Source organism: Bos taurus, chromosome 2 (genome assembly GCF_002263795.3).
Source record: "Bos taurus isolate L1 Dominette 01449 registration number 42190680 breed Hereford chromosome 2, ARS-UCD2.0, whole genome shotgun sequence".
Taxonomy (NCBI): domain Eukaryota; kingdom Metazoa; phylum Chordata; class Mammalia; order Artiodactyla; family Bovidae; genus Bos; species Bos taurus.
In genome coordinates this window covers 135,843,378-135,858,304 of record NC_037329.1, presented here as the reverse complement: position 1 = coordinate 135,858,304, position 14,927 = coordinate 135,843,378, and the positions used below count along the sequence as shown (strand labels likewise).

General features: G+C 44.6%; 1 protein-coding gene across 2 annotated transcripts in view; it reads right to left on the bottom strand.

Moving 5' to 3' along the window:
• The window catches only part of FBXO42 (F-box protein 42), a 107,147-nt gene that overhangs the window by 9,097 nt on the left and 83,123 nt on the right, over positions 1-14,927 (bottom strand). For both annotated transcript variants that reach the window (XM_005203374.5, XM_003585804.6), the window contains exon 5: positions 391-544. In XM_005203374.5, the coding sequence (XP_005203431.1) occupies positions 391-544 (154 nt within the window). The remainder of the gene's footprint in view (positions 1-390; positions 545-14,927) is intronic.

The following is a 14,927-nucleotide window of genomic DNA, read 5'->3' as shown; positions in this document are numbered from 1 at the left end:
AGTCTGTGCAACAACAGGGAGTCAGCCTGGGGGCAGAGCAGGCGGCGTCCTCTGGATCCACAGCGCGCCCAGGCGCTGGCAGCCAGAGCTGAAGAGCTCTCTATTCTTCAACTGCTCATTCATTGTTCTTGGAAGAGGAAAACATGTCTTCTACCTTTTCTCTTTGGAATACTCATGCTTAACTTCAAGTCCTAGGGAGGGTCCTGTAAACCCTCTGAAACTGTAGGCAAAATTTGTGCTTAAGTAAAAAAAGTTTTATTTTTCTGGGAAGAGTCCAAAGCTTTCAACAGATTCTCAAAGAGATTTCTGGACACACACAAAAAGATAAGGAATCCAGTCATTTTAAACCTTCCTATTCCAGATTAAAAGGATCTTGTCTTTGTGGCTTACCAGTTTTTAGAGGGTGAGTAAGTGTGTATCTCGTCAAAGAACCTCTCTGGTTGGTGTAGGGGGTAAGGGCTCGGCCGTGTCCAGCCGCCAAACAGCACGAGCAGGTCCTTGTATACGACCAGGGTCGCTCCAGCTTTGGGGGACGGGTAGGACCCTGGGAGAAGCCAGAACAGCATGGTTAGCATCAGCACCTCCCGACAAGCTGCAGGCAGGCGGTCTGCAGATCACCGTTTCCTGACAGGGACAGAACAGGAACCAATACTACAAAGCGGCAGGGAGTGGGACGGCAGAGCTGGGTCTGCAGGTCTGAGAGAAAGCCATCACCAACGCACACTTCTTCCGTAAGGGAAGCAGAGAAACCTGAGTGAGCGCCAAGCTGCCTAGTCGCTCTCAGACTCAGTTACTTAGTGTGCTGACCTGAAATCAGGATAAGCGTGTCCATCTCACAAGGGCGCTCTGTGTCACTAACCAGAGTCCTCACAGCGCCAAGCGCAGTGCTGGGCACACGGCTGGCACTCAGTGAATGCCGCCTCCCCTGTCCGTGCCTTCAATCAGCCTAACAGACCACAGAGGAGGGCAGTACAGGAGCCACGCAGGAGCGCGCACACACTTACACGTAACTGCTGCTACCAACCACAGTAAAAGGGAAGGCAGAATGCAGTTCTTCTTTGTCCTGCAAGTCAAATGGTAACAAATGGCCTCTGGGCCCCTAGCTGTGGGCCTCACTAGCACCACCAGAAGCGGGTTTTCGAGGCTCGATGTGAAAGCGTTCCAAGGACACTGCAGCCAAGTGTGGCTCCTAAGGCCCCCAGGCTGCACCTCTGAGCTACTCTGACAGAATTTCAAAGCAACAGAAATCTGGCTTTTACTGGAAAACTGTAGGGAGAACACGCATTCCGCGGAAGCACCACTTTTCTGGGCGTCTGTCTGCGAAACAACCGCCAAGTTCCCCAACCCCTTACTCTGCCCCCTGCAGTTTGCTTACGACAAAGCAAGCTGTCCTGCCCAGTTCTCAGCAAATACTGGGATGTTAAAAACTATTTTTGTTGTTGTTAAAGCTACAGGATCTATTTTTCAAATAGAATCGTACGCAGAAAGAGTCCCAGCAGCATAGTAACCTGACAGCAACTGAGGCAACTTGGCCGCCCCTGCAGCAATGGGCTCACGGGAGCAAGGTTTGAAAAGCCTTGCTCAGACTGTGTTACTGCTTTCCATTACACAGTTCTGAGGTTGAGAAGCTGGAGATGGGGACTGTCTTCCGTGGGATCCAACTTAAGAGTAACAACTTAACTGAAGGAACTCCCTGGCTTTCAGGAGGGCCCAGGTTCGCGCCCAGGTCAAAAAGTCAGGCAGCAAACCAAGGTTCCCTCAAAGAGCAAAACATGGAAACACACAAAAATAGAATCTTTAAGGTATTTTAAGCAGTTGGTATTAAAAATGTTTAAGTACATATGCTTTGAATCCTAAATTCCATTTCTAGGGATTAATCTCAAGAGAAAGCGGGGCCAATGGAAAACAGAAAAGATACAAGGATGCTTATTTGCAGTGTTTAAATAGAACAAGGGATAGCCATATGAGAGAGTGCCTATGAGAATTAATGACTTAAATCATATAAGGCATTTCAAGCAGTGCCTGTTATTATCATTGCTAGAGCAAAATAATATGAAGTTCACACCAGGCCAATCAGCCAGAGACAGCTAACAGAACCGCTTTCTACAGGGCTCAACGCTTATGAGAACAGAACTGAACTACTGTGCATTTCACCATTAAAAACAGTGAGGGTATTCCTGGCAGAGGAACTATTTAGCTCAAGCAAGTACAACAGAAATAAAACAGTAGCTGAGGCTTCAATGATGTGAAAGGGAGGTCGTCCCAAGTTCCAGGGAGTAAATATACTGAATTACGATTTGGAAACAACAGTTAACATGTTAAGACTAGTCGGGGTTTGCTCTTTCACTTCTGCTATGCATTTCCTGTAATACCTTTTGAAATAAATTACCAATACTCTATGAGGCGAGGTAGACCAATGTTCACCAAGCCTGCGTTCAAAGACATTACAAATGTAGTATAAGAATACGGACCTCTTTGAGGGACAGACGAGGCACAGAATTAAAAAGAGAGTGTTTGTAAAATATAACGATAAGTAAAATCAAACCCTGAAATGCTCAAATATGACCTTTAAGAAAGCCAAAATATTTAAGTTTGGGGGTGTTAGAGAAAATTAGCCTGTGGAAAAAAAAAATAAAAAAAGAAAACCAAAATATTTCCCTCTACTTCTTACCCAAAGCAATAGGAGAATCCCCTCAGCCAAGGTCTGCTTTATGTCACAAATGGAAGCTTTAACGTCAGCATCTGACTACCTTTACAGCTTTACAGGCTCATACTAAGAAGTTAACTGTGCTTCTCCATCTCAGTTTATAAAGGGTGGGGGGATCACCCTAAAGAACAAACGAAGGAGAGGCGGGGAGGACGCAGAAGTCAAGGCACAACGTGTACAGTCAGTTCGGCAACGAGAGGCCAGGCGGCTGCGTCACGTTTTCCGTGAGCCAGTCCTGCACGTAGTGCTCACAGGGTCCGCTGCAAACTGCGCACTTTAAAATGAATTCGGTATTCTGACTTTGCCAACAGCCCCTAATTTTATCATGTTCGAAATTTATTTATTTCCTATTTTGAATTTGTTTAAAGCAAACAGTCTTCAACTCCCCTCCCAACTATCTTAATGCAAGGTCCACAAATCAATCAAATTTCTGGTGAGATCAGAGACTGCAGAGGTCAATGAATTTTAGCAATTTCTTTATCTTAAACAATAAACACTCTTTAACTGACTTCTGAGAAGCAAATAATATCTTTACCAGAATTCTTAAAAAAACAACAAAACTTATTTTCAAATTACATACCTCTAATTTGTTGCTTTAAAGTCCCAAGAAAAGCAAGCAATTTAAAGAGTATTTTAAATTGCTTGCATTTACAAATTTAATTACAAAAAAAAAAAAACACAACACATGACCATACATTATTAGACAAGGAAAATAACTTTTATATAGACCCAGTTCAGTTCAGTCACTTAGTCACGTCCGACTCTTTGCAACCCCATGAATCACAGCACACCAGGCCTCCCTGTCCATCACCAACTCCCGGAGTTCACTCAAACTCATGTCCATTGACTCGGTGATGCCATCCAGCCATCTCATTCTCTGTCGTCCCCTTCTCCTCCTGCCCCGAATCCCTCCCAGCATCAGGGTACTTTCCAATGAGTCAACTCTTCGCATGAGGTGGCCAAAGTACTGGAGTTTCAGCTTCAGCATCAGTCCTTCCAATGAATATTCAGGGTTGATTTCCTTTAGGACGGACTGGTTGGATCTCCTTGCAGTCCAAGGGGACTCTCAAGAGTCTTCTCCAACACCACAGTTCAAAAGCATCAATTCTTCGGCACTCAGCCTTCTTCACAGTCCAACTCTCACATCCATACATGACCACAGGAAAAACCATAGCCTTGACTAGGCGGACCTTTGTTGGCAAAGTGATGTCTCTGCTTTTCAATATGCTATCTAGGTTGGTCATAACTTTCCTTCCAAGGAGTAAGCGTCTTTTAATTTCATGGCTGTAATCATCATCTTCAGTGATTCTGGAGCCCAGAAAAATAAAGCCTGACACTATTTCCACTGTTTCCCCATCTATTTCCCATGAAGTGGTGGGACCGGATGCCATGATCTTCGTTTTCTGAATGTTGAGCTTTAAGCCAACTTTTTCACTCTCCACTTTCACCTTCATCAAGAGGCTTTTTAGTTCCTCTTCACTTTCTGCCATAAGGGTGGTGTCATCTGCATATCTGAGGTTATTGACATTTCTCCCGGCAATCTTCATTCCAGCTTGTGCTTCTTCCAGTCCAGCATTTCTCATGAAGTACTCCGCATATAAGCTAAATAAGCAGGGTGACAATATACAGCCTTGACGTACTCCTTTTCCTATTTGTAACCAGTCTGTTGTTCCATGTCCAGTTCTAACTGTTGCTTCCTGACCTGCATATAGACTAGCCCTCAATAAAATATTAGGTCCTAAACTTTCAAGAACTGTACCTATGAGCAAGCAATTCATTCCATACAGTAGCTAGAAGGGTATCACGTTATTTAACATATATTCATGAAAACTTATGACACGAGATGGAATGAGTCACTGGAAACCTTGTACAATATAGGGTATCTGACAACAGAAGACCTTCCATGGTTGAAAGGCTCCTCATTAAACTTATAAATGAAGGTTTTCTACTCTTTAGGATACTCCTTGGCCTGTCTTTAAAACATGAGGCCACTGGGCCTCTAGACAGTCCAAATATTATTGTATCACAAAAGTGGAGAAAGAAAGGGTGTCACTCCAAGTAGGTTTTCCTCGACCACCACGACAGGACCAAATATGCCCACGTCAAACTTAGACAAAAACACTACTTAAGCCTATTCCTCCCAGAGGCGATAGTTATCCTCATAGACTCCTTTCTCCAAATACCTAAAGCCTCTAATCGCACAGCAGATACGATCAATAGAGCACATTTCAAAACAAGCCAAAAAGGAATTTGTGGGAAACCAGATAATGAGATAGGCACCCTACACACAGAACTAACATTCCCTAAAATCACTAATTGGCTCAGATGTTTCCCAAGGTTCCCATGAAATCAGGAGAAATTTTCACGTATGAGAGACAGTGGTAGAATTACAAGGCCCTCTCATGTACTTTTGCAAAGAGGATGGGAAAGCAGGGAAACCATGCCCAATTCTGGTTTGGTTTCTACGCCACTTTCCCACAGCTGTAGTTCCCACTCGTGTAGAACCCAGCACCAGACGAGAAGCTCAACTGTTTGATACAACACAGAACAAGCCCTTGGTTTAATTGCGGGGTCTGCATTTTATGCATGACTAAACAGTTATTTTACCCCTCCATACTGAGACTGGTATTTCTTATTACTAGTTTATTATTCAGATGTTAAAGTTCAGTTCAGTCGCTCAGTCATCTCTGACTCTTTGCGACCCCATAGTCTGCAGCACGCCAGGCCTCCCTGTCTGTTACTAACTCCTGGGGCTTACTCAAACTCATGCCCACTGAGTTGGTGATGCCATCCAACCATCTCATCCTGTCGTCCCCTTCTCCTCCCACCTTCAATCTTTCCCAGCATCAGGGTCTTTTCAAATGAGTCAGTTCTTTGCATCAGGTGGAAAAAGTACTGGAGTCTCAGCTTCAGCATCAGTCCTTGTCCAATGAATATTCAGGACTGATTTGCTTCAGGATGGACTGGTTTGATCTCACTGTTGTCCAAAGGACTCTCAAGAGTCTTCTTCAACACCACAGTTCAAAAGCATCAATTTTTCGGTGCTCAGCTTTCTTTAAAGTCCTACTCTCACATCCATACGTGACTACTGGAAAAACCATAGCTTTGACTAGATGGATCTTTGTTTCCAAAGTAATGTCTCTGCTTTTTAATATGCTGTCTTGGTTGGTCATAACTTTTTTTCCAAGGAGCAAGTGTCTTTCAATTTCATGGCTGCAGCCACCATCTGCAGTGATTTTGGAGCCCAAAAAATAAAATCAGCCACTGTTTCCCCATCTATTTGCCATGAAGTGATGGGACCGGATGCCATGATCTTAGTTTTCTGAATGTTGAGTTTTAAGCCAACTTTTTCACTCTCCTCTTTTGCTTTCATCAAGAGGCTCTTTAGTTCTTCTTTGCTTTCTGGCATAAGTGTGGTATCATCTGCATATCTGAGGTTATTGATATTTTTCCCAGCAATCTTGATTCCAGCTTGTGCTTCATCCAGCCTGGCATTTTGCATGATGTACTCTGCATATAAGTTAAATAGGCAGGGTGAAAATATACAGCCTTGACGTACTCCTTTCCCGATTAGGAGCCGGTCTGTTGTTCCATGTCCAGTTCTAACTCTTGTTTCTTGACCTGTGTACAGATTTCTCAGGAGGCAGGTGAAGTGGTCTGGTATTCCCATCTCTTTTAAGAATTTTCCAGTTTGTTGTGATCCACACAGTCTAAGAATTTGGCGTAGTCAATAAAGCAGAAGTAAATGTTTTTCTGGAACTCTCATGCTTTTTTGATGATCCAATGGATGTTGGCAATTTGATCTCTAGTTCCTCTGCCTTTTCTAAATCCAGCTTGAACATCTGGATGTTCATGCTTCACATACTGTTGAAGCCTGGCTTGCAGAATTTTGAGCATCATTTTGTTAGCGTGTGAGATGAATGCAACTGTGCAATAGTTTGAACATTCTTTGGCATTGCCTTTCTTTGGGATTGGAATAAAAATTGACCTTTTCCAGTCCTGTGCTCACTGCTGAGTTTTCCAAACTTGCTGGCATATTGAGTACAGCACTTTCACAACATCATCTTTTAGGATTTGAAATAGCTCCACTGGAATTCCATCACCTCCACTAGCTTTGTTCGTAGTGAAGCTTCCTTAGGCCCACTTGACTTAGGCCCACAGACATCCAGGATGTCTGGCTCTAGATGAATGATCATGCTGTCAAGGTTACCTGGGTTGTGAAGATCTTTTTTGTACAGTTCTTCTGTGTATTCTTGCCTCCTCTTCTTAATATCTTCTGCTTCTGTTTGGTCCATACCATTTATGTCCTTCATTGAGCCCATCTTTGCATGATATGTTCCCCTGGTATCTCTTGAAGAGATTTCTAGTCTTTCCCATTCTATTGTTTTCCTCTATTTCTTTGCATTGATCACTGAGGAAGGCTTTCTTATCTCTCCTTGCTGTTCTTTGGAAGTCTGCATTCAAATGGGTATATCTTTCCTTCTCTCCTTTTCACGTCTCTTCTTTTCACAGCTATTTACAATGCCTCCTCAGAAAACCATTTTGCCTTTTTGCATTTCTTTTTCTTCGGGATGGTCTTGATCACTGCTTCTTGTGAATCTCCGTTCATAGTTCTTCAGGCACTCTATCAGATCTAGTCCCTTAAATCTATTTCTCACTTCCACTGTACAATCATAAGGGATTTGATTTAGGTCATACCTGAATGGTCTAGTGGTTTTCTCCACTTTTTTCAATTTAAGTCTGAATTTGGCAATAAGGAGTTCATGATCTGAGCCACAGTCAGCTCCCAGTCTTGTTTTTGCTGACTGTATAGAGCTTCTCCATCTTTGGCTGCAAAGAATAGAATCAATCTGATTTCGGTGCTGACCATCTGGTGATGTCCATGTGTAGAGTCTTCTCTTGTGTTGTTGGAAGACAGTGTTTTCTATGACCAGTGCGTTCTCTTGGCAAAATTCTATTAGCCTTTGCCCTGCTTCATTCTGTACTCCAAGGCCAAATTTGCCCATTACTCCAGGTATCTCTTGACTTCCTACTTTTGCATTCCAGTCCCCTATGATGAAAAGGACATCTTTTTTGGGTGACAGTTCTAGAAGGTCTTGTAGGTTCTTCCTAGAACCGTTCAACTTCAGCTTCTTCAGCATGACTGGTTGGGACACAGACTTGGATTACTGTGATACTGAATGGTTTACCTTGGAAACGAACAGAGATCATTCCGTTTTTGAGACTGCGTCCAAGTAAAGAAAGGCAATGCCAAAGAATGCTCAAACTACCGCACAATTGCACTCATCTCACACACTAGTAAAGTAATGCTGAAAATTCTCCAAGCCAGGCTTCAGCAATATGTGAACCGTGAACTTCCTGGTGTTCAAGCTGGTTTTAGAAAAGGCAGAGGAACCAGAGATCAAATTGCCAACATCCGCTGGATCATGGAAAAAGCAAGAGAGTTCCAGAAAAACATCTATTTCTGCTTTATTGACTATGCCAAAGCCTTTGACTGTGTGGATCACAATAAACTGTTGAAAATTCTGAAAGAGATGGGAATACCAGACCACCTGACCTGCCTCTTGAGAAACCTGTATGCAGGTCAGGAAGCAACAGTTAGAACTGGACATGGAACAACAGACTGGTTCCAAATAGGAAAAGGAGTGCATGAAGGCTGTATATTGTCACTCTGCTTATTTAACTTATATGCAGAGTACATCATGAAAAACGCTGGGCTGGAAGAAGCACAAGCTGGAATCAAGATTGCCGGGAGAAATATCAATAACCTCAGATATGCAGATGACACCACTCTTATAGCAGAAAGTGAAGAGGAACTAAAAAGCCTCTTGATGAAGGTGAAAGTGGAGAGTGAAAAAGTTGGCTTAAAGCTCAACATTCAGAAAACGAAGATCATGGCATCCGGTCCCACCACTTCATGGGAAATAGATGGGGAAACAGTGGAAATAGTGTCAGGCTTTATTTTTCTGGGCTCCAGAATCACTGAAGATGATGATTACAGCCATGAAATTAAAAGACGCTTACTCCTTGGAAGGAAAGTTATGACCAACCTAGATAGCATATTGAAAAGCAGAGACATTACTTTGCCAACAAAGGTCCGCCTAGTCAAGGCTATGGTTTTTCCTGTGGTCATGTATGGATGTGAGAGTTGGACTGTGAAGTAGGCTGAGTGCCGAAGAATTGATGCTTTTGAACTGTGGTGTTGGAGAAGACTCTTGAGAGTCCCTTGGACTGCAAGGAGATCCAACCAGTCCATTCTGAAGGAGATCAGCCCTGGGATTTCTCTGGAAGGGATGATGCTAAAGCTGAAACTCCAGTACTTTGGCCACCTCATGCGAAGAGTTGACTCATTGGAAAAGACTCTGATGCTGGGAGGGACTGGGGGCCGGAGGAGAAGGGGATGACAGAGGATGAGATGGCTGGATGGCATCACTGACTCGATGGACGTGAGTCTCAGTGAACTCCGGGAGTTGGTGATAGACAGGGAGGCCTGGCGTGCTTCGATTCATGGAGTCGCAAAGAGTCGGACAGGACTGAGCGACTGATCTGATCTGATCTGACTGCATTTTGGACTTTTTTGTTGAGTATGATGGCTACTCCATTTCTTCTAGGGATTCCTGCCCTCAGTAGTAGATATGATGGTCATCTGAGTTAAATTCACCCATTCCAGTCCACTTTAGTTCATTGATTCCTAGAATGTCGATGTTCACTCTTGCCATCTTCTGTTTGACCACTTCCAATTTGCCTTGATTAATGGACCTAACATTCCAGGTTCCTGTGCAATACTGCTCTTTACAGCATCGGACCTTGCTTCCATCACCAGTCACATCCACAACTGGGTGTTGTTTTTGCTTTGGCTCCGTCTCTTCATTCTTTCTGGAGTTATTTCTCCACTGATCTCCATAGCATATTGGGCACCTACCGACCTGGGGAGTTCATCTTCTAGTGTCATATCATTTTGCCTTTTCATACTGTTCATGGGGTTCTCAAGGCAAGAATACTTAAGTGGTTTGCCATTCCCTTCTCCAGTGGACCACGTTTTGTCAGAACTCTCCACAATGAATCGTCCGTCTTGGGTGGCCCTACACAGGGTGGCTCATGGTTTCATTGAGTTAGACAAGGCTGTGGTCCACGTGATCAGATTGGTTAGTTTTCTGTGATTGGGTTTTCTGTCTGTCTGCCCTCTGATGGAGAAGGATAAGAGGCTTATGGGAGCTTCCTGATTGGAGGGACTGACTGAGGGGGAAACTGGGTCTTCTGATGGGCGAGGCCATGCTTCAGTTCAGTTCAGTTCAGTCACTCAGTCGTGTCCAACTCTTTGCGACCCCATGGACTGCAGCACGCCCGGCCTCCCTGTTCATCACCAACTCCTGGAGTTTACTCAAACTCATGCCCACTGAGTTGGTGATGCCATCCGACCATCTCATCCTCTGTGATCCCCTTCCCCTCCTGTATTCAGTCTTTCCCAGCATCAGAGTCTTTTCAAATGAGTCAGCTCTTCACATCAGATGGCCAAAGTATTGGAATCTCAGCTTCAACATCAGTCCTTCCAATGAATATTCAGGACTGATTTTCTTTAGGATGGACTCGTTGGATCTCCTTGCAGTCCAAGGGACTCTCAAGGGGCCATGCTAAGTAAATCTTTAATCCAATTTTCTGTTGATGGGCAGGGCTGTGTTCCCTCCATTATTTTATCTGAGGCCAAACTATGGTGGGGGTAATGACGATAATGGTGATCTCCTTCAGAAGGTCCTACAAAGGCACTGTTGCACTCTGTGCCCCCGACCCTGCAGCAGCCGCCAACACACACGCCTCTGCCGGAGACTCCTGGGCACTCCCGGGCAAGCCTGGGTCAGTCTGGGGTCGCTGCTCCTTTCTCCCAGGTCCTGGTGCCCAAGGTTCTGTTGTGCCCTCCAAGAGGCTGTTTCCCAGTCCTGTGTAAGTTATGGCGGCTCTATGATGGGGTTACTGGCGACCTCCTCCAAGAGGGCTTATGCCACACCCAGGTCTGCTGCACCCAGAGCCTCTGCCAAAGTCCACTGCTGACCCGTACCTCCTCAGGAGACACTGAGATGCAGCTCTGTCTCAGTCTCTGTGGGGTGTCTGGGTCCTGATGCACACAACCTATGTTTGAGCCCTCTGAGCGTCTCTGGCAGGTATGGGGTTTAAGTGCAAATGTTAAAGTTACAATTCCTTTACAGCTGTAGTTCAAATTTCAGTTGTGTCAGAAGTAGCTGAAGGAGTTGTTACAACGCAGCTTGCTGGGACCCACTTTTGAGTTTCCTGTCTAGCAGGTATGTGGTACGGTCCATGAAGTTGCATTTCTAACAAGTTCCCAGGTGACCCTGATGTTTGATGACTAGACTTTGAGGACCACATTGCAGAGAGTTAAATAACCTTCAGGTGAGCCTGTTAGACCAGTGGTCCCCACCTTTTTCGGCATCAGGGACTGGTTTAGTGGAAAAACAAAAAAGACAATTTCCCAGGATTGGGGTGCAGGGTGGTCACACACACTACATTTACCGCGCACTTTATCTCTATTATCATTCCGCCAGCTTCACCGCAGACCGCTGGGCATCAGCCCTGAATCCGGGCACTCCCGCAGTCACACGATGCTCCACTACGACACCACAAGGCACCTGGTCCTCCTCCTGCCCTTTTCCCCAGTGAGGATGATTCTCCTCAAGGCTGCACGCAACCAGACTTTGTTCCGCGTGTGCACTCTGTGTATGACTGCACGAACAAGGGTCCAAAGCAGGTGTTCCCTGACAAGTGCTTCGACTAAAGGGGTGCCGAAAGGAACTGCTTTAACACTTTCAATATATAAACATTTCCCTGGTCCTCCTCATCCACTTGGTACTGAACCTACACTGCAAAAGAAATGGAAAAAATTATTCCACCTACTGCTTTCAGACGAATCACTTTTAGACTTATTTACAGCAATAAATGACTTGCTAATAGCTCTCCATGACTATGAAAATAGACCCAATACTAGGAGTTAGGTACTTCTAAGAGGTCAAGTTTGAAAACAAGAAAACTATGAGTATGAAAAATTTTACTATGAGAGACTCATTAGCATGCCAGTGAATCCAGAAGAAAAGTACTAGACCAAAGGACCTCCACTCTGTTCATGGAGTGCTTTGGTGTATGATTTGCTTTTTTAAAAAGGGGGACATGGTCTAAACTGCTTTTTAACTGGCAGTCAAAACCTTTTCCCTGGATGGTTTCAAACTATTGTACAGCAATGGTGCCAAAGGGAACATTTACAGAATGAACAATGGGACTGAGGTCTGAGGTCACACTCTCCATCTCGTATTAACAACTCTTCACACGCACTCACTTTCTCAGGGTAGGTCCAATGAAAGGCATTCACTCGCAGCTCCAAAGGAGGTTCACTCGTTCTTCCCACACAAAAGTGGCCTCGAGGGCAAAATAAGACCAGACAGACCAGACTAACCAACAACCCTACTTCATGGCCTCTTGTGTGGGTGCTTCTCAAGTGAAAAGCTTGAGTTGCTGCGTGTAGGGGGTGAGAGAGATGGATTTTGCAGATAAGACCCAACTTGGGTCTTAGGAAACAGACCAAGCCTTTGGTGAACAGAGACTATGGTAGTATGTGAAGTGACTGACTTTGATAGCAAGACTCAGAGGTCAAGAGAATAATTTGGAGAGCCATTTCCCAGAACATCATATTAGCATCGGAATCAGAAAGCCTACAGGGCACAAGAAGCTAAGCTGGCACTTATAACTTAGGAGGCACTAAGTTATAACTTAGGAGGCACTAAGTTATAACTTAGGAGGCAGGGATCTCCTTAAAGGAAAACTACTGGAGTTACAATTTAACTGTGTGTATCTCTAAACTGGTTTGATTTTATAGGTAAAACTTTGTGAATAGAACAAGAAACGTATGTTTCATGGTTTTATGGTTTGAGGAAGGGGGAGAAGAAAGGAAAATTGAGAAGAACACAATTTATGAATATAAAGTCTGTTGTAGGCTATAAATACCTTGAAGACAAATAACTATTCAGAATGGTCTCTAAAGTTTAAAGCCAGGACCACAGAGGTTCTGTTTGGAACAGACAGATCGGTTCCTCTTCAGCCGATGAAAATGTTTCCAGTTTAACTTCAATGCGGCCAATAATAATTACGCCGAAATTACTTAATATTTAGATGTCCAGGGAAGATACAAAACTATAATGCTCATTTTAAAGAGCAAAACTTTAAATATAAATTTACTCTTTGGCAAAGTCACTACAAAACCCCTGAACTCCTGCTTTCCAAGACTTGGTTCCAGCCAACTGTGCTGCTTAATTCAGTCTAAAGTAGGGATTTAAATTGGTCACCAAGGACATGGTACTGGATACAAAGGAACTGAATTCTTCTAGACGTGGCTTTCTTCAGGACCTCTGCCAGCACACCCCTTCCCATGCTGGGCTAAAGACCCTCCTAGAGGAGGAAGGGGTGAATGGAAAGGGATGTCCTATATCCAGCCTCAATCTTAGTATATGCTATATTTAGTACAGTGCTGAAATGATCCATTTGCTACTGCTGCTGCTACTGCTAAGTCGCTTCAATTGTGTCCAACTCCGTGCGACCTATGGACCGAAGCCTACCAGGCTCCTCCATCCATGGGATTTTCCAGGCAAGAGTACTGGAGTGGGTTGCCATTGCCTTCTCTAATGCATGAAAGTGAAAAGTGGAAGTGGAGTCGCTCAGTCGTGTCCAACTCTTAGTGACCCCATGGACTGCAGCCTACCAGGGTCCTCCCTCCACGGGATTTTCCAGGCAAGAGTACTGGAGTGGGGTGCCATTGCCTTCTCCGGAAATGATCCATTTAGAGCCCCCCAATAAGTAAGTGTTATTATATTTAGCCTAGAAGACAGGAACTATTTCTTATGAAAGTGCTTGTGGAACGGAACCCCTTCATGGAAGCCACACGGTTGTGGATGCCTCAGGAGTTGGGATGAGACCTAGGTCCAGTTAGTCACAACCTCCCAGGAGGCCTTTCACTAGGGGAAAGGCCAAACGCTTCTTTGGGTGTTCCCCTCACACTCTTTCTATTTTTTTTGCTTTTACTATTTTATTCTTCAACTATAGCATGGTCAGAAAGTTACTGATTGATATCAAAATAATTCACTAATATTAGACAAAGCTTTTAAAGCTTGTCTGGATCCCAAGCTTCAGGGCACACATGTTCATTATTGCAATTATACCCACATCTTTAACAACATCACCTGCTGGGTCATTACAGAACATCCAGAACAAGAGGGACTTCTGTAACGGGCGTGAGGAAATGTTAGATCCTGTGTAACTATATATGCCACGGCTTCCCCGGCGGCTCAGCTGGTAAAGAACCCGCCTGCAATGCGAGAGACCTGGGTTCGATCCCTGGGTTGGGAAGCTCCCCTGGAGAAGGGAAAGGCTCCCCACTCCAGTATTCTGGCCTGGAGAACTCCATGGACTGTGTAGTCCACGGGGTCGCAAAGAGTCGGACACGACAGAGCGACTTTCCCTCCCTCGCTCATAACTATATAAACTACAGGTGTGAATACAAAGAAATCCCCAGTTGGCACTGTTTTCACTTCTAAACAAACCTGCATGAAAGACCACTTGATAGACAGGGCAGCACTAATCAGCTAAAATTAACGTGAAAACCAGTAACAGCTCCTTGTTTCTATTTCAAGCAGTCTTTTGATTCAATTTCTGGGGAAGGGGACAAGGTCCAGAATCTGAATTTAATCTGATAACTTGTTAACTGCAGTTCTGATGGCGGGAGTGCGTGCCCTCTTAAGTGGCTCTGTTTAGAAGTGAAAACAATGCTGCTGGTCATGAAGTTTCTGGCCTGGTATCAAAACAGGAGAACCTTGGTCAGGCAGGAGAGAGCTACACTGAGATGCGGTGTGAGCGTGTCTCTCCTCTCCCTGGACCAGAGTCACCCAGGTCTGTGCCACATAAACGTCTCCACTCTTCTCTCCACCAGGAGAGAAGGTGCACTCACTTTAGAAAAGCATGCATTCTGGAAAAACCCCAGGATCTGAACTTCATAAATAAACAGAAAGGATGCCTTCCTTTCCTAGGGGAACCCACTGGCTCTGTTCTCATTCACATCTCCCGGGACCACCACAGATCCAGGCTGCTTAGGACTGCGTAGGGCTAGAGGAGACAAGGAGAAATCACCAGCTCAAAGAAGATCAACCAGGAATGGGCCCATGAATTGGGA